Consider the following 24,079-nt stretch of genomic DNA (forward strand, 5'->3'; position numbering starts at 1 on the left):
AGTTTGGCATATGACTCAAAATTTAGCAACTTGGCAAACAGAGGTCCTCCACGCGCATATTTGCACGCTGGCTTCCGTCGCGCAAATGCATATGTATGTGCGATCTTCTCTTTCCGTCAGACCCGCACAAGGACTCTTCCTCCCGTCTCTGATCTTCTGCTCAAGGAGTGCGTGGGTGTCATCGTGTGACATGTATGTTGCCTTGCTGTTGCAAATCCACTGCAAGGACGTGGTGCTAGACGAGCACGATTGGGCCAAGGCCATCATGAAGAGTTCTCCGCGCCGCCGGCCGCAAGCATGCTAGCTAGCTACCGGCTCGTGCTCGTGCGTGTGTAGGTATCAGCTGATTACTACGTACAAGGTTTTCAAATCATAATCCATCATGGCATATACACATATCTAGCCTTCTTGAACCACCGCCGGCGGGGACTGCAGGGCGGCGCTAGGGCACACGAAGGGAAAAGGAGCGGTGGCGGCGTCGAAGACTTTTGCGTGCAAAAAAAATACCATAAAAAATAAAGTGGGACAAAAAATTGCCATGGATTAGTGTGTGGATCCACAAAACTGATTATTTTGGAAGTAGATTATAGCAAACTGTTGGAGATGAGCTCTTTTTTTCCTCCCTATATTAATTTGTGAGTTGGCAAACTCCATATTTTGGGGAGTAAAAAAGGCCAAACTCTTGGAGATGCTCTAAGAGCCTATTGTTGAGCTCTCGCTCAGTGGAGGAATGCTAATCACATGCCTTTTGGACAAGTTGAAGCTAACTGCTATAAATAGTTAGGGTTCAACAAACATCTTGTTTTTTGCAAGCTTTTGGCAAGGCTCCACTCCCTTTTGCAACCGTGAAAGCAACCACAGAAGACTGGACCCTTGCTTCTGAGCCCAAATGTACGCGAGCAACCATCAAAACATCCGATACATACACATTAGAGGAAGAATATCTGAGCTCAGTATCTCAAACCAAACTTAGCTGCTCCCAGATCACGGCCACTTAGCTCAGATTTGCACTTGCCTTTAGCAATCATTTCAGAAAATTTCCAATACATTCTAAAATTGATGCTTGCTTATGCATTTACAAGATAGATTAGCCTGCTGCTACTAAGCATTTACATTACTTCTGCTCAAGCACTCTACTTTTCACACAACAAAAAAGAAAAAAAGGGGGAAGGGGAGTAAAGAATTATGTAAAACTGAAGAAAAAAATAAATCATCCATCCTGTTTTCCTGTGTGGAAACCTCCTCTTCTCAAGGAGTCAAGGGGCTAGGTAAAATGGTAGCCACGTTAGCAAGCGAGCTTGACTGACGAGAGACTTCACATAGGTAGGGTACATGGCCTCAGCTCCGCTTGTAATCAAGTATGTTTCTCCAGGTCAATCTAATGTCAGTTAGATGCAATGTCATTATCGACACTGGCAGTTGATTTGTCAACCACGCGGACATTGTACTGCTGGTACACCCTTGCCCGATTCTCCTGCCACCATTGTTCTGCTTGTGTCTCCCTGAATCTCTTCCGACTATATTTACAAACAAAAGGAAATGACAAGTTACAAGCTGAACCAATTGAGAATTCAACAGGAAAAGGATGTAAAGCTGAATAAGTAGAGTACTAGCTATAGAAGTTGGCAGCTGAGCAGGATACAAATGCATCTACCTGAACCGAACCCGCTTGAGATCTCTGGCACCTCCAGGCAAGGCGGTGAGAGTAATGTATACACCTGGTTCATCTTGCTCCACCCATTCAGCATCCTGGCAAGATTCAGCATCAGGTAGCCTACTTCCATTCTTGGTAACTTCTGCATGACTCGCCTTATTCCTGACAGAACTTGGTCCATTAGAAGCAAGCAATCCATTATGACCATTTGTGATTTGTTCTCCGGAACTACTTGGGCTGCCCAAACTCTCTGTACCCATAGAAGAAATGTCATTTGGAATGGAAATTCCAGGAAGAGGTGGCAGTTTAGTGTTCTTGGCTGCTCCTCCAGGTAATCTCTCCGCCATTCCCTTCAGCTGTAACAAAAAGAATGGAATAGACCCTTAGATGTGGCCTTTAATTGATGCAAAATTATTCAAACATTCAAATTTTCAATTAAACAGAACAGCTTCATTCAAGTTTCATATCATGGTTGTAACATACTGACAGCTTCATTGAAGTTAATATGAGATATACAACACAGCTCAAAAGCATTTACTCTAAATGCTAATACTGAAATCACCTGTGCAGTGAGTGACTTGATTACTTCCTTTGCCGCCTTGCATTTTGCAGTTTCCTCCCCGGCAATGGAAATAGCTTCCTTCAATTGTTTGGTAGTTCTCTCCAACTCCACTTCAAGGAGTTGAGACTTCCTGGTAAGACTCTCCACCTGTAAGTCAAGAGCAAACTACATGAGCAATTGTGCAGCAAATCCTCTCTTTCCGACATTAATTAGGTTTGAAGTGGAGGCTGAAATACTGAAAAGAGGAGGCTGAAAAATTGAAACTCAATAAGGACAATAGCTTGTCCATCCATATAGAGCTTAGAACTGTGACCATATTAGTATTTATTATCAGGTTTATTATCGGGCAGTAATGGATGTCCATAATTTGTTACTGTTACAGAACAAAAAGGTACATGTATCTACAGCATAAGGTTGCAGAGGTAAGCGCAAAAAGAATACGTACTGAGCTCTTTTAGAAAACAAAATCAAAAGTTCAGTGTGTCGACACAAAAGATTGCTCTTATCAGGCTGGAAATCGAGCACGTTGTTAGCTACAACTTTGCTACATTTAAATTGCTAACTACTTAAAGCAAAATATAAATATCAATAATATTTATCAAATAGCATTAGAAAAGTGGAGGAAAATGCATACCTGGGACCTCAAATTCAGAACCTCTTGGCTCAGTGCATCATTTGTTGGCTTTCCATCATTGGCAGCAACTCTTGGAGATGTTAGACCACCTAGAGTAGGAGTTGGTGTTGTGGATCGCAGAGGGCTTGCTCTTCTCGAAATAGGTGATGTTGCCCTAGAAACAATTCTAGATCCAGGAACTGATGCTGAGAAAAACTTCTTAGAAGATCCAAATACAGGATTGAAAGATCTTGAAATGTTAAGCCCACTCCAATGTGAACTTCCATTTGGCACAGGGGAAACACGGGTGCTATTAAATTCAAATTTCTTGTTTTTCTTGGAATATCTGCTATCCACATGCTTAAAAGATTCCATTGAAGACAATCTTGATAGTTGAGCATTTGACCTTGTTTCCAGATCCTCCTCAATTGTATCACTGAATCCTGGTACACTAGCAGCCCGCTTCGCTGAAGAATGTATGTCTGTCTCCTGTCCCTTTGTCAGTTTTCTGTAGCAGCTATCGCAGACACGGTAAGGCTTGTTTGGATTCGGTGCTAATGAAGCCTTCAGAGATTTTTTACTGCTGCAGGAATGACAAAATACTAGAGCACAGTTGTAGCAATTATGACGTTTTCTCCTCAAATTGAATGGCTGACGGCAACCTGAGCACATTGATTGATCAACTCCAGATACCCATTTGTGAATGCATATTGCTGCAGTGAAGTTAATTCCACAAACAACACTTCTGACTTGCTTATCTTTCAGTGCTTCGACCAATGTAGGTGTATTCCTATCATCAGTATCACCATGACCTAACCGGCCATTTGCACCTTTGCCCCATGTGTATACCTCAGTCCTAGACGTTAAGACAGCCACATGATAAGCGCCACATGAGATCTCCTCCACAAAGTTTTTGTGCAGCTTCCCTTCAACACGTACAGGAAGCATACCATCAGTTTGTATATTCCCAAGTTGACCATAGACAGCACTGCCCATTGTATACACATGCCCAGAAGTTGTAAGGGCTACTGTCAAGCAATGCCCACAAGCAACCTGACAAAAGTTGGGCTCCACCAAAGCAGCAACACAAGTTGGGACAAGTCGTGGTTCCTTGTCACCATGACCTAAGCGACCTTTATCACCATCACCCCATGTAAATATCTTACCAGAAGAACAATTGCTAGAACTTGAATTTCCAGCCATAACTTCAACAACTGCAGCAGTATGCCAAACACCACAAGCCGCCCGCACCGTGCGTAGCCCTTTGAGGGATTCAACTTCCCTGGGGACTGAAATACTTTCACGATCTCCATGACCCAGAACACCAAAAGATCCATCTCCAAATGTGAAAAGCTGTCCAGCAGAAGTTACTAGTGCTGTATGCCAAGGTCCACATGAAAGTGATGAGATATGTATACCCTCTAGTGGTCCATTCACGCGCTTTGGTACCCAGTGACTTACATCATTCCCATGACCCAAAAGCCCAAATTTGAAGGTGCCATCCCCCCATGTGTAAAGATCTCCGGATAGTGTAACAGCACAAGTGTGGTACTCACCACATGCTACCAGCTCAATGTTCATATGAGAAAGAGCATCAATGAGTTTTGGCTGCGATACATCACAATCGACACCATGACCAAGCCGTCCCCCTGATTCCTCACCCCATGAGTAAATTTCTCCTTGTTTAGTGACAAGTGCAGCATGTCTTCCTCCACAAGATATGTTCTGTACATCAAGCCGCACAGCAAATTCTAATGGTTTTGGTACAAGGCAATCCATTTTTGCACCTGAGGAGCTTCCAACTCTAAAATTACCACCACCAAGAATTCCTTCCCCGGTTCCTTCCCCCCATAGGAACACATCGCCTAAAGCATCTCCATCATCATGACCAGAACCATGACTAGATGAACTAACAGCACTTGAATAGCTGACTCGGAAAGCATCCATTGGAACACTTCTAGGGTGCCCATTTGTGTTATCCGAGTGTCCAGAAGACATAGAATGGACTGATCCGGCATTAGAATCTGATGGAAAAAATCCCCTGGGAGGAACTGCATACAACATGACATCAGAAAAGGCCTTTTCCAATCCATTCTTCGGAGGGCTCCCATATGGAGTACGGAGTCGGTAATTGTCACTGCCATCCTGATGTGAGACAACTGGCAAAGATCATTTTCTAAAACAAATGGCGATATCATAAAAAATACTATATCATGCAAAGTAATTTGAAGGGAAGGAGAGGTCATCAAAAGTAATTAATTACACTAGTAATTTGACGCATCAACAAAACAACGCTCCTTTCTAGCTTTGCACCGTAGTGCCGAGAAATTTCTGTCCTCAACTTTTCCTGCTCTAACTGACACATCAGTGAAAGCAGGGTGCTTTCACAATGATTTGCTTGGAGTAAATGCTGAATTGAACATGGAACATGAAAACAGCATTGATTCTATTCTATCAATGAAGAGGTTGTCCAGCAACAAAGGGGTGAAACTCTAATGTTATTCTAGTCTTCTAGGTAGGATTTTCAGATAATAGAGACAGCAATACCTTGTGGATGCTGTCGTTGCTGCTGAAAGGTGAACTCAAAGGAGAACTCCGCCGTGTGTAAGTCCTTGGACTAGTTGCACCAGAGGAAAGGATATCACTTCTAGATTCAGTTCTCCATTTTCTTTGGTGACTACGGGAAATCAATGTTTTCAACCCAGCAAACCATACTTCAGCTTCATCTTTATCTTTGCATATCTGATATAATTGAATAAAACAAAGCATGTCACCATGTGAATTGTGAATATGGAACTTCACTAAAAAACAAACAAGAAAGAAAACGAGGGGAAAACAAACAGCTGCCCACCAATGTTAGCACTTAGCAATAGGACAATAAAGATAAAACATAAAAATATTAACCAGGGAGAACTTACTATATCCAATGACCTATCATGTGAAATTAGAGAAAAAGACTGACATTCCTTCTCAGGCCGTGGATACCTCTGAAAAATTGCCTGAATTATCCAGGGAAAAAAGATCTAGTTAGTCAGCCGCCAAATTTCATCACAATGCAAAAAGGGAACACTTCTGACCAATTTTTTTATTAAAAATGTAATTCAATCGCATCATGACATGAGAGTTCATGACTACAGCAGGCAAACTCCTTTATTATAGGGGGTCAAAAGTAGCAAAACATATATACATGGGAAATTTTACACCGTGTGTGTTGGTTTATAGTTTGATATTCTAGTCATTTTGCATTGCACAATGTTATTTATCCATAGTTCCATACCAACGTGAAAAATTAAGAAGTTTATAAAATATATGCATTCATAAGAGTTGGCATGCAAACATCATCAGGAAATCAAGATATGTTTTCTCTGAAGCTTGTGACAGAAGCAATTTATTGTAGTAAGATAAGAAGAAATAGCTAGACAGAATCATCTGCTAGAAAGTATTAGCCTAGCCTCCTAGAAATGTTAACTTACAGTCCGCTGTCCAGGAATTATCCTAGATACATGGCTCAATCTCAAATGTTTCTCTTCTTTCCCTGAGAACCATATCAATACAGATTCATCCTGAAGGAGCCAAAAAGCATAAAATACACCACGTAAGTCAGAGGATTGTGCAGGAACAAGAACACTGTTAAGTTGGAGAGAGCAAAGAAGGCTCACATTGGATAGCCTAAATGGACAAAACTTTGGCTTTCCTCTACGCCCATACTTCAACAAGTAAGCACCTTTCTTGAGAGCGGTGATAGCCTGCAAATATTGATGGTATCAAGCCTCAAATATTATATCTACAATTTATGGACAATAAACAAGTAACCAGGAGCATGGAACTTCCATATTTCAAATTTTGAAAGAATAAACAATAATGATAATCATCAAGATGTTCTATGTGACCAAATATGTTTGTATAAACTTATCTTCTAAATAGTTTCAATAATTTAAGCTTGGGGCTTGTTGTTCACCTAGGTAAATCACTGGTTCTATACCATGAATGAAATAATAGTAGAACAAAAATACTAGACACATACAAAGGTAAGTGCCAACATGCTAATTGTTCGATAGAACAAAAATATTCTACTATTTTTCCTTTGCTGTTAGGCAATGTGATACAGTTTATTCTTCAGATCGACCTTTTTCACTAAGAATCGGATTGATGTGTGTGCCTTTCTTTATTGATTTCCTTTATCGACAATGAAGAATAAAACCCAAATAATCCCTATCACGCTAGTTGTGTTGTAATGATGACTGTAACTGCAACCACTGAGGTTGCTGATTTAATATGTATATATCAGTGATTGTGGTATTTCCAGTCATGTGTGACCCTTTTTCCTGTATTGCTTTTGTTTCAACTTCTTTGTATTAATGGTATCTTGGCAGATGCGCTTGGAAGAGAGCTAATGAAGCATCTCACTGTTTAAGCAGGGTTTTGATCAGTGCATTCAGTAGCTGTTACACAGTACTACTTGACAAATGTGGCCCCTTAATTAGCATAAAACATAAGAAACGAATGAAATGTCATTTTGTCCGCATAATCAGTTAAAGCGTACTGGTTATGTTCTGGGCAACCTGATCTAGCCTTATCTCTACTCTAAGTCTAATAAGTTTGCCCCAAGCGGAATGTTGGACATAACATATATGAAAAAAAAACAAATCAATCATTATCTAATTCCAAACCTCCTACACTGCACGACCCTCCTTGGTGCCAAAAATAGGTCTAGCAGAATCAGCTTAAACTGTCCATATGCGATGGCATGTGGTCAGCCATGTCTCTCATAATACACAGGAGTTGTGAAATCCACAAAGCCACAACATCGATCCCCAAACATTCTTCACAAATCCACGGAATCCCAGCACAGCATCCATCAAATTCAACATCATGTGGTGGCAGCAGCTGAATGAGCAAGCAATGCAACAAGGCCAACACAGGAAGAGGAAAAACTACAGCTGAATAACTACACCAGCTCATGGTTCTCCCAAACCGACCAGAACCTGAGGAATGTTTAAGTATACTAGTCCCAACTCCACCTCAGAAACTAGACACCAGATAAACAGCAAGTAGGCATCAAACAAGTCGACCGTCTTCCTAGCTCCCGGAATTTGTGCAGATGAAGAGGAGCAGTGAGCACTGGCAAACCGAAATCTCAAGTCTGAGCTCCATTGTCGCACAGGAAAGGAAAAAAAACAGCAAGCTACGACACGTGTGGCCACGAATTCCGGCGAATCAGGCACCATTTCCCCTAGTCGCGCAGAGAGCAGGAGGTAGCCCGGAATTTGGTGGCACGCAAGGGGCAAAGCATGTTAGCGCGGTATCTACCGCCCATCCGCATCTCATCTCAGTTGCACCCCGATAAAAGCAAAAGCAAAAAAACAGGGGAAATTGATCCTCCCGTCCCGGGGGAGTGCACGCGGGGACGGGATTAGCGGGAAGCACCTGTTCGATGTCGCGCTCCACGGGCCCTGCCCGGATGCCGCCGAGATCCGACGAGGCGTCCGACATGGCGGCCTCCGCATCAACCCCGGCGGCGGCAGCGCCCCATCACCGCGCCGCAATGAGGGGCGCTCGCTCGCCGCGACCTGCGGCGCGGCGGCCTCGCGGGCGGCGACGAGCTCGGGGCGCGCCGCGGCTCCTCGGAGGTCCGGATCGGAGCGCGGCGGCGGCGGCTGGCGGGTGGCGGGGGGCGAGGGGTTTGGCAGTCCAGGGAGGGTGGGGAGGGGAGGGGAGAGATCGCGACGCGGAGGAGTCAGGAGAGAGGAGGAACGGAGGAGGGGAATGAAGCTTTTTCCTGTTTTTTATTTTTCTTTTTTAATTGATTCTTTTTTGTTTCACGAGAGAGGGTGGTTGAGCTTGAGCTGGTTCGGCTCGGCTCGGCTCGGGGCGCCTGCTGGCTGGCTGGCTGGACCCAGCTGCAGTGAGACACCTTCCATAGTGGCAACCACTAGTAGTGGAGTAGGAGTAGGCGGCGGCGGCTGCTGCAGTTCTGCGCAACGAACCCGGCGGAGCCATTCGTGTGGTGGTGGTAGTACGCCGGTTACTCGTACCAGTGGCTGTGCATCGCGCCAGTCGGTAGACAACACGCAGCAGCTGCTCATGCTATTCCGTCTCCATCCAATAGGCAAATAAATCCTGTTACTGCCGTACTACTGGACACCGGTTCTGTTGCGCTACTAGTACGGTAGTATAATTCTTCCCGGTTGGCCGGCTAACGCCAACTGCTGCAACCGTAAGCGGCGTCGTGTTCATCATCAGCTACAAAAAGTGGAGGAGTAGTACTATTAGCAACAAACATCGCTGTCACCTTTTATTTGCAACCTTTCTTTTTTTTTTGTTACAAAACGAGCTAACTAATCCGCTAGGTCTAGGTGCGTGCTCTTTCTGGACGTTCGTTTTCTTCCGCTCTTTTGTACGTACGTAGTGTGTGCAGGCTGCCTAATTTCCGGGGGCATCACGTGCTTTGTCAAATGTGACGACGACGACCCTTCCCCGGCCGGGCCCCGATTCGCACGCAAATACTTTATTCAGCATCTGGGAAGGAAAAAAAAAAAGGACCTGGATTATTATTAGTTTCGACAGCGCACGTAGCGCGATGCTATCATCATTAGGAGACCGGCCGGCCGGGTCGGTTTCAGCTAGCTCATCGACAAGTTTATTTGCGAAATTTTTTCACGGATGGGTGTAATTTTTCGAGACGAATCTAATGAGCCAAGTTCCACCATGATTGGCTACAGTGATGCTACAGTAACCACCCCTAAACCATCCTCTAATCATGCGTCAAAAAACCTTATTAGCTACAGTACTATAATTGTGGAGGTTGTTTTGTAATTAGACTTTGTTTAATACCTCTAATTAGTGTTCAACGGGCATGAAAACTTTTTGACCTCTAACCAAACAAGGCCCTGTAGCTAATAAAGACCCAAGGATATGATCTCAGTGCTAATCAATCAATCGATCGATCAATAATAGCATCGTGCCTGCCTTGTCGTTATCGACGGACCCCTCCACTCCAACAAGATGTTGCGGATTGGAATATGAGGTAGCGTCGCCACACATGCCTGCGTGCGTGCGTTCGTAGAGATCAACTAACATCGTATTAACGACGCATCAATCAATCAACCAATGAAAAGCTAACCTCAGCATTCCAGTTCCAGCCACCACCAGGGTACTACTCAAATAAGTAGCATCCGTTTATGAGCACTGAACGATCGAGCTCTCATCCATCTAGAGAGATGTAACCACCACCACCACCGTGCTTAATTAGTTAGCCAGGGTGCCTGAACCTGGCGCGGTGATCAGGAAGGAATGCAGCTAGATTTGGGTGGTTTAGATTATTCCTCCCAATCCGAGGTCCCCTGTTTCGCTGTTGCAACTTCGTCAGAGGCCAGCGAGGCGATCGATCTGTCATGGTGGGGCGGGGATCCACCACGATCGGTACATCTATCTATGTAACCAACCAAAACAAGGGGGTGTTTAGTTCATTTTGCAAAATTGTGAAAAGATATAAAGAGGGCATTTGAAGTACTAAATGAAGTCTATTTGCAAAACTTTTTGCATAGATGGGTTGTAAATCGCGAGACGAATCTAATGATGCTAATTAATCCATGTTTAATCAATAATTAACGGATGGTTACTGTAGCATCACTGTTGCAAATCATGGATTAAGTAGGCTCATTAGAATCGTCTCGCGATTTACAGCTCATCCATGCAAAAAGTTTTGTAAATAGACTTCATTTAGTACTTCAAATTAGTAAGATTCCGTTTCACTTTAATGTATTTACGGTTTTTTTGCAAAAACCTGTAAAGATCTGAACAGGGCCCAAGCAAGGAAGAGAGAGGGGATGATGGAACACGGGCCATTAATACTGCAAGCAAGGAAGAGAGGAGGGGATGATGGAACACGGGCCATTAATACTGCTACCTTGGTCTGATGGTGTCAGGTTGGCGAACAAATCTCACTTTCCACTGCCTGCCTGGCCCCCAGCCAGGGAAAGGTTGGGCTCGCTGCAGAAAGTGGATGCCCCAATCACCAGGGCCGTGTTTAGTTAAAAAATCAAAATTCCAAATTTTTTTTTCCGTCACCTACATGAAGACTTAAATCTAGACGAAATAAAAAACACATTACGACTGCTGGCTGTAAATCGCGAGACGAATCTAATGAACCTAATTAGGCCGTAATCAGAAGCTAAATTGCTACAGTAATTCTACAGTAAACAACCTCTAATGACGGATTAATTAGACTCATTAGATTCGTCTCGCGATTTACAGACGAGTTCTGTAATTTATTTTGTGATTAGTTTATGTTTAGTACTTCAAATGTTGAAAGATGCTTTTTTAAAAATTTTACTGAGCGCAACTAAACGGGGCCAGATCCTCTGCAGCGATGGTGCGCAGGCGAAGGCGCGACAGCCACTCTGTGCTGTGAGCCTGTGAGCGAGCAACAGCGCGAGGACAAAGCCAAAGCGGCGGCGGATATTCGTGTCGTGCAGCGGACTGCGAGGCCTGCCCACCAAACCTAGAAGAGACAGCCGCCGCTGTACTGCGTGCGTCCGTGTCCAATGCGGCGACAGCGGACGGATGAGTCTCTCTACAGTGACTCGACCAGTGCTGTGTGGCCCGCGTGACAGCGGCTCAGTCCTCCTGCAGTTACTGCAGAGGATTTGTTTCCGGACAGGACGGACCTCGCCCGCCTTTCTGCCAGTGCAGCCACACAGTGACACCAATCTACAGTAGTAGCGGAGCGCCAAACACAAACAGTCATGGGCGGCGATTGGCCCGCCCGGTCCGGGTCAGGAGGATCCATCCACACCATACGGCAGCGCGCGCACTCCGGAAAGAGCAAACCATTTCTGCTATGGGAAGTGGAGTGGGAGGCCGTGCGCGGCACTGTTGCGCTGCTTTTGCAGGACACGGGCGCGAGTGCCTTTTCTTTTCTTTCTCCCACGGCTTTATTTTATTTAATCGCTGTCAGTACTACGCATTATATTGGACGACTGGTTGGTTATAGGCCCTGTTTAGTTCCGTGAAGTGTAAACGCAAAAATTTTTTGCAAAAGAATCTTACTAATTTGAAGTACTAAATGAAGTCTATTTATGAAATTTTTTGCACAGATGTGTTGTAAATCGCGAGACGAATCTAATGATGCTAATTAACCCATGATTAATCAATAATTAGCGGATGGTTAATGTAGCATCACTGTTGCAAATCATGAATTAATTAGGCTCATTAGATTCGTTTCTCGATTTACAGCCCATCTATGCAAAAAGTTTTGTAAATAGACTTCATTTAGTACTTCAAATTAGCAAGATTATTTTACAAAATTTTACGTTTTTGCATTTTACCAGGTGGAACTAAACAGGGCCATAGTTGTACTGACGTACTAGTAATTGCATCATCATCGTATCACATCACATCACACCGCCTGGCCAGCCATGCCCATCGAGCTAATCCACGAGGTTTTGACCTGTAATGCACTTTGGCTAGCTAGGGTCGTTAATGTCACTGCTGACCTAGCTGGCTAGCCCGGAGTTGGTTTGTCGGTACGCGCGACAGGCCAGTCAGCCTATGCAATTGCAAATGCAAAGGTCCTGTCGCCGACCGGCAGGATGACAGCGGGTGGATTCGGTGTCAATCATCCTGCTGCCTAAGCACGGAGCTCATGGATGGCGTGGCGTGCTAGAGCATCTCCAACCAGGGTTTCAAAAACCGGACGGGAACAGCCGGTTTTCGGATTTTTTTCGTTTCCGGTCCGGTCCGGGACGGTAAACCGGGTTCGGTTTTTTATATTTTATGTTTCTAAATCCAAAAATACAAATGTCATTTTTTTGCCACTGTTCCGGTTTTGAACAGTATCACCGGTTTTTGAAACCCTGTCTCCAACACATTATCCATACGTCATACCTAAAATATACTCTCTCTATTATCGATAACTATTTTTATGTTTTAGATAATAAATTGTTGCAGCGGATTATCAAAATCCAATTATCAAGATAGGGTAGAGGGAACATCCCCTTCATTTAGATAAAGAGAGGTGTGTTTTAGTGATTATCAAAAAAATTATAGGTATTATAGATTGTATTGGTAATCTGTTAGAGCACCTCTATCATCACACATCAAATTTTAATATTAGAGAGATGAGTAATTTGTTGAAAATACTAATAATGCACCAGCTCCCGCGCGCCCAATCTGATGCCTTCATGCACGTGCTGATGCCCCCTGCTGCTAGGACTCGTCGGCCGCAAGCTAGCTGCTGCCCGGCCCCCCGTCCGACGCCGGGCCGGCCGGCCACCGCCCGCGCGGACCGCGATGCGGGGTGTCGCGTGCCCCAACTCGCAACCCAATCCAACTCCGCTTCGAGCGGCTCCTCACTTTGTTTCCTTCTTTGTCGCACTTTACGAAGCAAAAACAACAACGGCCATGTTTGGTTTGGGGTAGAAAAAATTTCGCGAAAACTTTTTGAACATTTGACTACTAATTTAGAGTATTAAATAAGTCTAATTACAAAATCACCTGTAGGGTCTATGGTAAATTCGCGAGACCAATCTAATGAGGTTTTTGACGCACGATTAGAGAATGGTTACTGTAGCATCAATGTAGTAAATTATGGATTAATTACCGTCACTAGATTCGTCGCGAAAAGTTACACCCATCCCTGAAAAGATTTTACAAATAGACTTTATTTAGTACTCCATGCGGACATTCGTCTTTTGTATAATTTTGATGATTTTGATGTGACCAGTAACCAAACAAGGAAAAAAAAAAGTACCGCCACAGGTGGGCTACCGGTACTAGGGTGTAGCCCTACTACTCTCATCCCATGATTTATTTAGCTTGGGTTATTCATTCCTCGCGGCGGGAATGGCACCGCCGTTTTTTTTTTTTGCTTTTTGGTCTTTTTCGCGAAAGAAATTCTCGACGCCAGGGCCATGGCGCTGAGGCTTTAGGCCCAAATCCACCTCACCGCGTGCGTGGCAGCCGACGTGGCGATGCTCGGCGCCAAGATCTATGGCGCCTAGGTCGGCACCAAGATCCACGGCGCCGAGCTCGGCTATACTAGTTGCAGCAAGGCTCCTTCTCTCCACGCGCCCCCGCCCTCCTGCTCCCGTCGTGCTCGTCGCCCGCGGCCGGCTCGCCGGCACCGTCGCCGTCCCCTGTCCCCCTCCGCATGGCCCCGGCCGCGCTCGCCGTCCAACGGCCACTGGCGCCCTGCGCACGCCCCCCGGCTGTGCCCTGCGGAGGCCTCCAGCTGCCGGCGCCGTCCGCCCATCCCCGGCCGCCATCGCCGGACCGCCGCCCTAGGTCGCCCTCGCCCTCCGGCCGCAGCTCAAGCCGGCGACACTCGTCTGGGGTGGGAGCCGCGCCCACCCCAGCTCAGCATTGCCGGTCGCGTCGGCTAGCCGAGGAGGCCCTGGGCGCGGCTCTGCGCCCCCTGCCGCGGCGGCCTAGGCCCGGCCGAGCGGGGCGAGGCCGGCTTTGCTCACCGGCGTGTGTGCCGGCCGCTGTGGACCCGGCCACCCACTGCCGTGCCCCGCGGTCCGCAGTGCTGTCGGATCGTTAAGGTGAGAAATATTCTCGTCAATTCAAATATACTAGTTTAGCTTACATGTTACAATTAATTAGCAAAATTGTATGTAGAGATTTAGTTTGTTCTTAAATTCGTATTTTAGTTAGAAATTTAGGAAATTCGGTAGTGAAGTAGTTAGCAATGTAGAGAATTAGTTGTTGGTAGTTGTGAATTGAATTCAGCAACTATTTAGTAAGGTTATGCAGCCAATAAATTTATTTGTCATAAATTTCAAATGCATTTGCTAGCTTATGTAATTTTGAGATAATTTTAGCTATGAATCCGATACAAATTAAATAGGAAGTCTCCATAACTTGAACAATTTCATTTATCAACATTGCCACATTTGATACACGTAATTATTGTCGTCTTGTGCATATAATTAGATGGACAATGTAGTGACCGTTTATCATGGGGAAAGTGTCGGGAAGATGATTTTAGAAATATTAGATTTGTTGGAATGCAAAGGGCCCCTATGTTGTTTGTTGGGCGACCGTTGTTTGCTGAGGTGGTTGCAAGGGCTCGTGATCATATTCAATGCAATTCAAATAAGGGTGAACTCAAATTTGAAGGGGTACTTCACTATGGTAAATCGGGCTTAACTTATCATAGACGGCTACTCCCAATAGCATGCCAGGATGATTGGGAGAATTACGTAAATGGTGTCATGAAGAATGAAATTCCATTAATCGATTTGCTTGTGAGCAAGTTGTCACATGATTCAAGACCTCATATGCATTCTCCTGCCGGGAATAATTGGCATTCACCTCCTCGCGTGTTATCGCCTAAAAAAGAGTTTCCTGCACCTCCTGACCCTCCAATAGCAAACCGTTCTGGAAATGTGGAAGATATGGTTGTGGTCCCTGATGCAGAATCCGACCCTAATTTGGATGGCATTTCTCATGATCCTGCTGCACAATGTCATAACCATAATGTGGTAACGGCCGCTCAGGAGATTCCTTCGAGCCAGAACCATCCAAGTAAGTGCATTGCTCTTTGGCAATGTTGATTTCAATTGATGCTTCCACTATGATCCGAATGTTTTTAACTCACTTAGCCAATATCCTACTTTTTTGTGGTGTCATTGCAGGAGACATTCATATAATGTCACTGCCTCTCCTGTTCCTCTAGCAACTAGTACCGGTCAGGCTTCTAACAGTGTGGAAGTTCAAATTGAGGATGATGACGAGCCTTATGAAACGGCAAGAGCTGTTGATTCTGATGATGACTGCTATGTTAGTACAGCACCATTGACTAAAGAAGAAATGGAGTTCCTCATATGATTATGTCCTGACCGTAATCCACTAGTGCCTGAATTCAGCGATCCCAGACATTGCCGAAGTGCATTTGCTGAAGGAAGAGATGACGAGTTGCTAGAGCCTCATGAGCCAGGGGACCGTTCGGAACTTGCAAAGGGTCTTCTATTCAAGGATTTGGCTTCTGTTCGTAAATGGTTACAAGAGTATTCTGTGAAACGTAAAAGGCCATTCAGAGTTGTGCATTCTTATGTGGACCGACATTACACAGTTGTTTGTGAGAAGGCAGATTGTAATTGGCGGGTATGTGCTCGGAAACAGAAACTCACAGGAAAGTTCAAGACCACCAAAGTTGTTGGTCCACACACATGTGTGGAGAATGAATTGCAGCTTAAGCATTGACAGCTTACCTCGACCTTTATAGCCAACAAGTTATGCCGCACATTGAAAGATCAGCAGAATTTGTCGGTTCGGACGATTATAAACTATGTTGAGGACATGTTTCAATACAGGATAAAATGTGGGAAGGCATGGCGGGCAAAACAAAGGGCATGGAAGATGATATATGGTGATTGGGAGGAGGGATTTGAGAAATTGCCTGCCTTGTTGAATGCAATGAAAGCAGCAAATCCAGGTATGTATTATGAGTACATCCCAAAACCAAATGCATGGAGGCAGGACGGACGTCAATTTTTCTGGCGTGCATTCTGGTGCTTCCCCCAGAGCGTCGAGGCCTTCAGGCATTGTCGTCCAGTGTTGTCCATTGATGGTACATTTCTTTTGGGTAAGTACATGGGCACACTTTTGGTAGCCATTGCATGTGATGCGGACAACGCGCTGGTTCCTCTAGCATTTGCCTTGTTTGAAAGGGAGAACAAAGACATCTGCGGATGGTTCTTGCGGCTTGTTCGGATACATGTCATAGGTCCTGGAAGGGAGGTTGGCGTAATATCTGATAGACACCAAGGAATTCTAAATGCGGTCTAGGAGCAGATCCCGGGATATGCCCCATTGCACCACCGTTACTGCACTCATCATCTCGCCCAGAATTTGTTTGACAAAGATCACATTAAGGATAACTTTAAGTTGTTTGAGCTGGTGGCTCGTCAGCTTGAGGTGCAATTCTTTGAGGAGCAGTTGGAGAAGCTAAAAACAGCAACAAACGACCAAGGTAGGCAGTGGCTCAGAGGATTGCTGAGGGAGCGAGAGAAATAGTCAAGGGTTTATGATCATGGTGGCTGGAGGTGGGAGTTTCAGACTAGCAACATGGCGGAGTTGTTCAACAGTGTACTTAAAAGCATACGTGGCATGACTAGCAACATTGTTTGCCCGGGCATACGTGACATCAGTGTCCTTTCACCTTTGCAGATAGATGTGACAACACGGCAAGCGCACCATCTCACCATCAGTGTTGCCGCTCGGTCGATTGCGCCTAGGAGCTGTCCTCCCCACTACACGCCACCGACCTTCGCTGTATACCGTCAGGCCTATCGCCCTCGCCATAGATGACTGAACACTGAAAAGGCTACACACTACTCGCTACAACTCTGTGCATGCACAGCATTAACACTGTTGCTCGCACGGCAAGCCTCGGCGCGATCAGCCTAGCCTTTTCAGTATGTTGGCATCTAGGCTTTTCAGTGTGTTGTCATCTAGGCTTTTTAGTGTGTTGTCATCTAGACTTTTCAGATGCATTTACACTCCACACTTCGGGTATCAGACCTTTGTGCACCTATAAATACTCACAAGTTGGTGAACTCCCAGCAGTACTCAAACATCGAAGCTCATTGTATACCCAATGTCTGGAGGTGGGTCTAGCGGGAAGAATTACTACGGTTTTGGGAAAGAAGAAGGGGGAAGAAAGGGAGATCCCATAATATGGGACGGGCCTTTTGGACCTGATTCCTTTCCGGAACCAGTGTTTGAGTTTTCACCACAACACAAGAGTGAATTCACCAATGAAGCTCCTCTTAGACGATACGATGACCGTAGAGAACCGTGGCCAAAATGCAGATATGGTGAAGACTGCTTAGTGCAGATGTGCACCGATGGGATGGATGGCGGTCGGCGTTTCTTCAAATGCCCACACGCATGGGTAATACTCGGTTGTTTCATTTTTTATCTTCATTGAGACACCTAACATTAAATTTATTTTGCAGTCTTCCGATGCTCCAAAAAACTGTGGTTTTACTAGGTGGGTCGATCCTGCACCAATTGATTCAGTTCAAAAGTTCATCGAGTACCTCCAGATAAAGATCTTTGATCTGGAATGCAAGATGAACCATTATGAGGAAGTGAGCGAGGGTAACAAAGACGACGAAAATGATGATACCAGCAATGCGGGCGCTTCACAGGATGGACCATATACTATTCCTTACTGCAACTGTCCTTGTCATAAGAAGAAGGGCCCTACGCCTCCGCCACCACCGCCTGCACCACCTGCAATGGGTGGATACTGCGAAGAAGGATCAACGCAGTTTGCTATGTGGGGGTACGGCTACTAGGACTACCCTAGTGCTAGTGACATGCTGCATCGTTGTGTTTGATGTGTTTTCTTAAATTACCTAAGGTATGTTAGGTTAGTTCAGAATTTGTTTACCATAGTTTGCAACGGGTTCTGCCATGCCACTGCATGTGTGATGTGTGTTTTATTATTATTGTATTATGATGTAAACTCGATGGTTCACATTATGTAATGCAGTTCTTAGTTCTTATTTCTTACCGTTATATTTAATGTGTGCTTAATAGTATTCTAGTGATCTAAAAAGCTCCGAAAATATTAAGGACAAGTTCAAAGATTTCATAGATTTCCGGCTAGCACTACAAATTAATGGTACAAGTTACAACACATAGAGTCAAGCTCTCAACTGAAAACATAAAAAACTAACTGTAGTGGCATGTGCACGCGACAAGGTAATTACTTGTTGCATCTAAACCTACTTTGCCTTAGGAATGTAAAATGTCGGGATTACATGGTACTACTCTACTGAGTGCACCGAGAATATTTGCCCTTCCTAATTGCTTCGGGCCCGGCTTACTTCACACGGCGTGCCCTCTTTCGCTTTCTCTCCCTGTCAGCTTCACGTTCCGCCACCGTCTTACGATCCACCTCCTCCATCCTCTTGCGAATCTCTTCTTGCTCTTTCTTGCGCTTCTCCTCTTGCTGTTCCTCGTGCTTCATTCGGCGCCAACGTTCTGCAGCCCACCTTGCTTGTTGTTCCACAAAGTCCTTTGCCTGCTGCGACTGCACGGTGTCGAACCACTGCACAAAATCACAAAGAGACACAGGAGACTTTGTCCAACAAAAATTAGAATCATAACACAATGTTAGGTCACAAAGAAAAAGAGTGTCTGTTGTCCTGCAACCTTAGCCCGGTCTTTGCCGTATCGCTTAGGTGGATCATATTCGTAGTTCTCACACATAAATAACCTCATGCCTTAGTCATCTCTTAAAACCTCTGATTACATGAACTTGTACAACGAACCGCAGAAGCACATTGGCACATCAATTCCTTCAGGTACAGTGGCTTTACACTTGCTCCACAGAATGTAGTTTGATCGTGACGAAGACATTGGCGCTATAGTGTGGTGCACCAAATGACGAACAATGATTTCAATAATGCACCTATTATATACCAAATCGATGTGTGAAAATATAGGAGGAGATAGATGATACTTTACTCTTGCAAATACGCGGTTCCAATCGGAGTTTTTAAGGTCCAATTTCTCGATTCGGATGGTTCGGCGAGTGGGAGTGGAGAAACTAACCGAGAAGATGAAAATGGTGAAAGAATGGATGGAACCTTGGGGGAAGAAAGGCAGGGGTGATATAAATATTTACCCTCAGGCGCCGAGATTTAGGGCGCCGAGGTAGAGAGCCACGTCAGCAGCCACGACGGCGCTGAGGACACGTTGGCAAATAGCTTAGTGCGGAGCACATTAAAGCTCGGCGCCACAGCTCATGGCGCCGACCTTCCGTGTTCAAATACAGAAAACGTTTCGCCAAGAGTCTTGTTTGTGAATTTTTTTCGGGGAAAAGGACCAAAAAGCAACAAAAAAAAAGGACGGCGCCGTCCTCGTGCGCCCGGAGAGAGAAGAGGCCGGGCGGGCTGCTCCACGACCCTACCCATGTGGCCAGCGTCATGGAGGAAGCAAAGATTTGGTCACCGCGAGCTTTCCTCAAGGATAGATATACCAGTACAGACTACTGTACTATTCTGAATAATATTATTTTAAACAAATATTCCGAATAGTATCCTGGAAGGAAGACGAAAGTTGCAAATCCAGCATGAGAGTGATCCATCCATCCCTCGTCATTAGATGCGCGGCGCAGTTCGGGCAGCGATTGCGCATTCAGGCATGGCAGCGGCACCGGATCGATCCGGGTCCGGGCCCTGAGGACTGTGCCACTCCCCGGCATCACGGCTTGGCATGTTCACCGCCGGCCTCAGCTAGCGCACTGCAGGACAGGAGGAAGCATGCATCAATATAATACGGCGCCCATAGGGACACGCCAATTAATGATGCCGCCGCCGCGATCCCATTTCCAGCCAGCCAAAGATGACAACAAAGCTCAACGACGACGACGACGAGGCGGCGGCCCTCCGGCACGAGCGCTCCGTATGCATACGGCAGGCAGGACAGAACAGGACAGAACAGGACAGGGCAGGGCAGCATATACACGCCCGCGGCGAAGCCAAACAAAACAGGCGCCACGGGACACCACGCCGCCTTGGTCGTCAGCTGGTTCAGTTCAGGTCGCCCAACCAAATCCACCAAACCCCATTGAATTAGCGGATCGGCTTCCAAACAAACGAGACCCATCACTCCATCAGCGCGACGCGATCGCCCTTGATTTTCCGGTCGCTTGCAGAGCATGCACGCACTTGCGCCGTGTTTAGTTTCCAAATTCAAAGTTCCAAAAAAAATTTTCGGCACCTGCATGGAGACTTAAATTTAGATGAAATAAAAAACGCATTGCACAGTTTGTCTGTAAACCGCGAGACGAATCTAATTAGTCCGTAACTAGATGCTAAATTGCTACAGTAATGCTACAGTAAACAACATCTAATGACTGATTAATTAGGCTTATTAGATTCGTCTCGCGATTTACAGACGAGTTCTGTAATTAATCTGTAATTAATTTTATAATTAGTTTATGTTTAGTACTTCAAATGTTGTCGGTGTCCTGACTCGGCGGTCTGGACCCAACAAGTGATGATGCTGCGTGTTTCTCATCCCAGATGTTGATGTAAGAGGCAACACAGTAACGCACGGGTTTATCCTGGTTCCGGCCGTGGGGCCGTACGTTCAGCAATGGGGGTGTGCGAGATCACTGTACTGTCTTGCACCTGGGTACAAGCGAGGCGAGAGAGGGAGGGAAACTCCTAAGTCTCTGTTAGAGGAGGAGTTGATTAAAAGTGTCAATATCAAAGCTTCAGAAGAGCGTATATGCTCTATAAATAAATAGTGGTGAGCGTTGTGCTGTACCGAACGCGCCGACTCCGAAAGCTTCATATTTGCTCGCATCGGGTGCGATAGATCGAGGACTACCTGAGGGCTTCAGTACAATGAGTGGGACCGGTGAGCTCGATTGGCCGATGGATCGGAGATGCACACCGTACCGATATGATGCCCGTGGGCACGTGGCCTTTCGGACAGGCAGGTTCGCTGAACCTTTTGCTGTCCACCCGAGAATCTTTCTGCCCTGTTCAGTTTGAGATTCACGTTTGACTGGATAGACCAATTGCAGAGACTGGGAGACCGCTAGTAGAAACTACTGCCGTAGTACGCAGTGAGTTCTCAAGGAAGCGGGAAGGCCATTCATCTGGAGCGAGAGCAGTGAGCAGAGCACCCATATGGAAGTGTATTTATAAAAGAAGAGAGGGAGGACAGAGAAGCACGATGCCTAACACTAAAAAAATGTAGCCTGAACACAACCCGACTCGATAGGCAGAGTGCTTGGGGTCCTATCTTTCGCCTCTCTCCCGATGGCATGGCTCCCTGGTGGCCGGCACCTGCCGCTCACTAGCTCCCCGCCTCCCCCGCTCTCCCTCCCCTCACTTGCGATGACGACAGGTTGATGGTTGCGAGGTGGACATTGCTGCCCTCCAACCGGGAGACGCGCCAGCTCCCGCCACCACGGAGGCACGACCGGTCGGGAGCCACGCTCGCTGCCGCGCTAGCGGCCTATGCCGTGGGGGCGCGGTAGGCCGGGAGCCGCGCCGCACCAGCCGAACCGGGTGCTACGCCAGCTGCCGCCGCTCCCTACTCCCCCAGCGCCGCCGCGCGCCCACTAGCCCACTAGTTGTCCCTCCTCCGATAAGCACCACCGGCCACCCCTTCTCCCCCAAGCGTCGTCGACCGCGCCTCCTCCCCCTCAAGTTTGTTGACTGCCCCGATGGTGCTTGGGTCGGCACTATAGCACGTCGTGCTGGCCGTGTCACCGTGCTGGCACAACACGATTAAATCTTAATCATGTTGTGCCTAGGGTGCCAATGAGCCGGTACGATGTGGCGACATGGCGCAACACGGTTAAGCTGTCATGCCTAATCACACTGTGCCCAATCGTGTTGTGCTTAGACGGGTTAGGATCGTGTAGTAGAGCTGGAGGAAATGTATGAGGCAGCGGCATCATGCGGAAGCCGCTGATGACATGTTCGTGGTCGCACGTGGACTGAGGGGCCCACTCCACACTTACTGACGCGGTCAATTTTGAAGTATTGACAAGTTTATTGTTGGGAATCTACAGCGAGGTGACATGATTTCAGAGAAAGAAACTTTTAGCAGAGCTCTCAATAGATAGCTTTGGGGACGAATTTTTTGAAAAACTCTTAGAGTTAGCTCAACGTGGACAGAAGAAAAAAAATGGAGATGGTACAGAAGCCGGTTGTCGGTGTAAGGCCGCCATCTACTGCGGGTGCAAAGGATAGTGGTCCGAACCGTGAAGGTGGAATAATGCATATGTACGTACAAAAATCCGTATACCCAATTTTAGAGCTGCAGCACTTATGATATGGAGCAATCATACAAATGAGGCAACACTGTTACATTATTTAAGTGACATGCATGCCCAATTATTGTTAGTGTGACATGCACAGATCGAGTCTATAACAAGCAGCACACGCATTTGAGCGTGCGTGGAGTGCACACCTCGCCCCAAGCTCGGTAGATCTAGTCTAGCCGCACAATGACCACCGGCGCCGGCAAGGACGACGTCGAGGCTTGCCTGAATTGAAGCAGGCAATGGCGGCCGGCGCGGGCATCACCGACCTCATCCCCTCGCTGCCCCTCGAGACGAGGTGCCTGCCGTTCCCCCTCCGTCAGCTCGGCGGCTTCTGGCTGCCCGAGATGTTCCTTCCCGGGGTCACCGCCGCGCACGCGCGCTTCAAGCCCAGGCCCGACGACATCTTCCTCGCGAGCTTTCCCAAAAGTCCGGCACTACCTGGCTCAAGGCACTCGCCTTCGCCACGCTCAACCGGGCCCACCACCCGTCGTCGGACCCTGGCCACCCGCTCCGGATCAAAAGCCCCCACGACTGCGTCAGCTTCTTCGAGCTTCCCTTGGCCCTCGCTGAGGCCAGCAGCAAAGGCGGCGGCGGAGCAGGGTTTACGTTATCACTGATACATGGTTTATCAGTGCCCTCCGGTATCGATAATCAATTGAAAATCGGTGAAATATCGCTAAAATCGACTGATAAGGAAGGTCAAATTCAAATATCGATAATCAATGATTTATCATTGATAATCGATGCAAATCGGTCGATTTATCGAAAATTCGGCTGAGAAATGTATTTAGCAGATAGAAAATAGAAATTTTATAGTATTTTTATTTGGTTTGTTAAGTATGGTATTTTATAAGGTAAATTATACATACATACGTAGCTTACGATAGAATTGCATTAGAAATAAACATGTACATATATTTTGGACATAAATTGAATAAACTATAGATACATATTACATATATCCATGTTATGTATAATTATGCAAACCACACAAATAGGCATACACCAAATGAAATTGCACATAAATACAAAAAAGTACATAGTCCATACAAACCACATTGTCCATATTAGCATAAATTGACACAAGTTTTATGCAAATTGGTAACAGACTCATATGACCACATCCATAATTCATACAGAAAGGCACTTAAAACATCCATTTTTCATAAATGACACTTTTTTATAATAATTATGTAAACCAGTTAGACATAGTTTTTTTAGTATAAGCATACATATTATAGTCAACATTGAAGCCTATTGTATCCTAACTGATTTAACAACAAGTCAACATTGAAGTCTTTCTTCCCACCACTAATATTTAACACTAATCTACATTGCAAATTATCAGTATAACCATCCATTTGTAGCATAATATACAACAATATAGTAAATACCCCATGCATATTTGGTCAAGTTGGTGAAAGGAAATAGAAAATC

General features: G+C 45.9%; 1 protein-coding gene across 2 annotated transcripts; it reads right to left on the bottom strand.

Annotated features, from left to right (window-relative positions):
- Window positions 1-941: 941 nt before the first annotated feature.
- LOC120709267 (PH, RCC1 and FYVE domains-containing protein 1-like) lies at window positions 942-8,568 on the bottom strand. 2 transcript variants are annotated; one of them, XM_039994821.1, is made up of 9 exons: window positions 8,257-8,568; window positions 6,489-6,575; window positions 6,303-6,392; window positions 5,748-5,828; window positions 5,377-5,571; window positions 2,851-4,974; window positions 2,217-2,363; window positions 1,655-2,010; window positions 942-1,517 (listed from the first exon to the last, which is right to left on the bottom strand). In XM_039994821.1, the coding sequence occupies exons 1-9, from the start codon at window positions 8,320-8,322 to the stop codon at window positions 1,385-1,387; spliced, it is 3,279 nt and encodes a 1,092-aa protein (XP_039850755.1). In that variant the 5' UTR covers window positions 8,323-8,568; the 3' UTR covers window positions 942-1,384. The 2 variants fall into 2 exon arrangements, with proteins under 2 accessions (XP_039850755.1, XP_039850754.1); XM_039994820.1 differs by having other exon boundaries at window positions 6,303-6,575; window positions 8,257-8,560.
- Between the last annotated feature and the right edge of the window lie 15,511 nt (window positions 8,569-24,079).

This window comes from Panicum virgatum, chromosome 5K (genome assembly GCF_016808335.1).
Source record: "Panicum virgatum strain AP13 chromosome 5K, P.virgatum_v5, whole genome shotgun sequence".
Classification (NCBI taxonomy): domain Eukaryota; kingdom Viridiplantae; phylum Streptophyta; class Magnoliopsida; order Poales; family Poaceae; genus Panicum; species Panicum virgatum.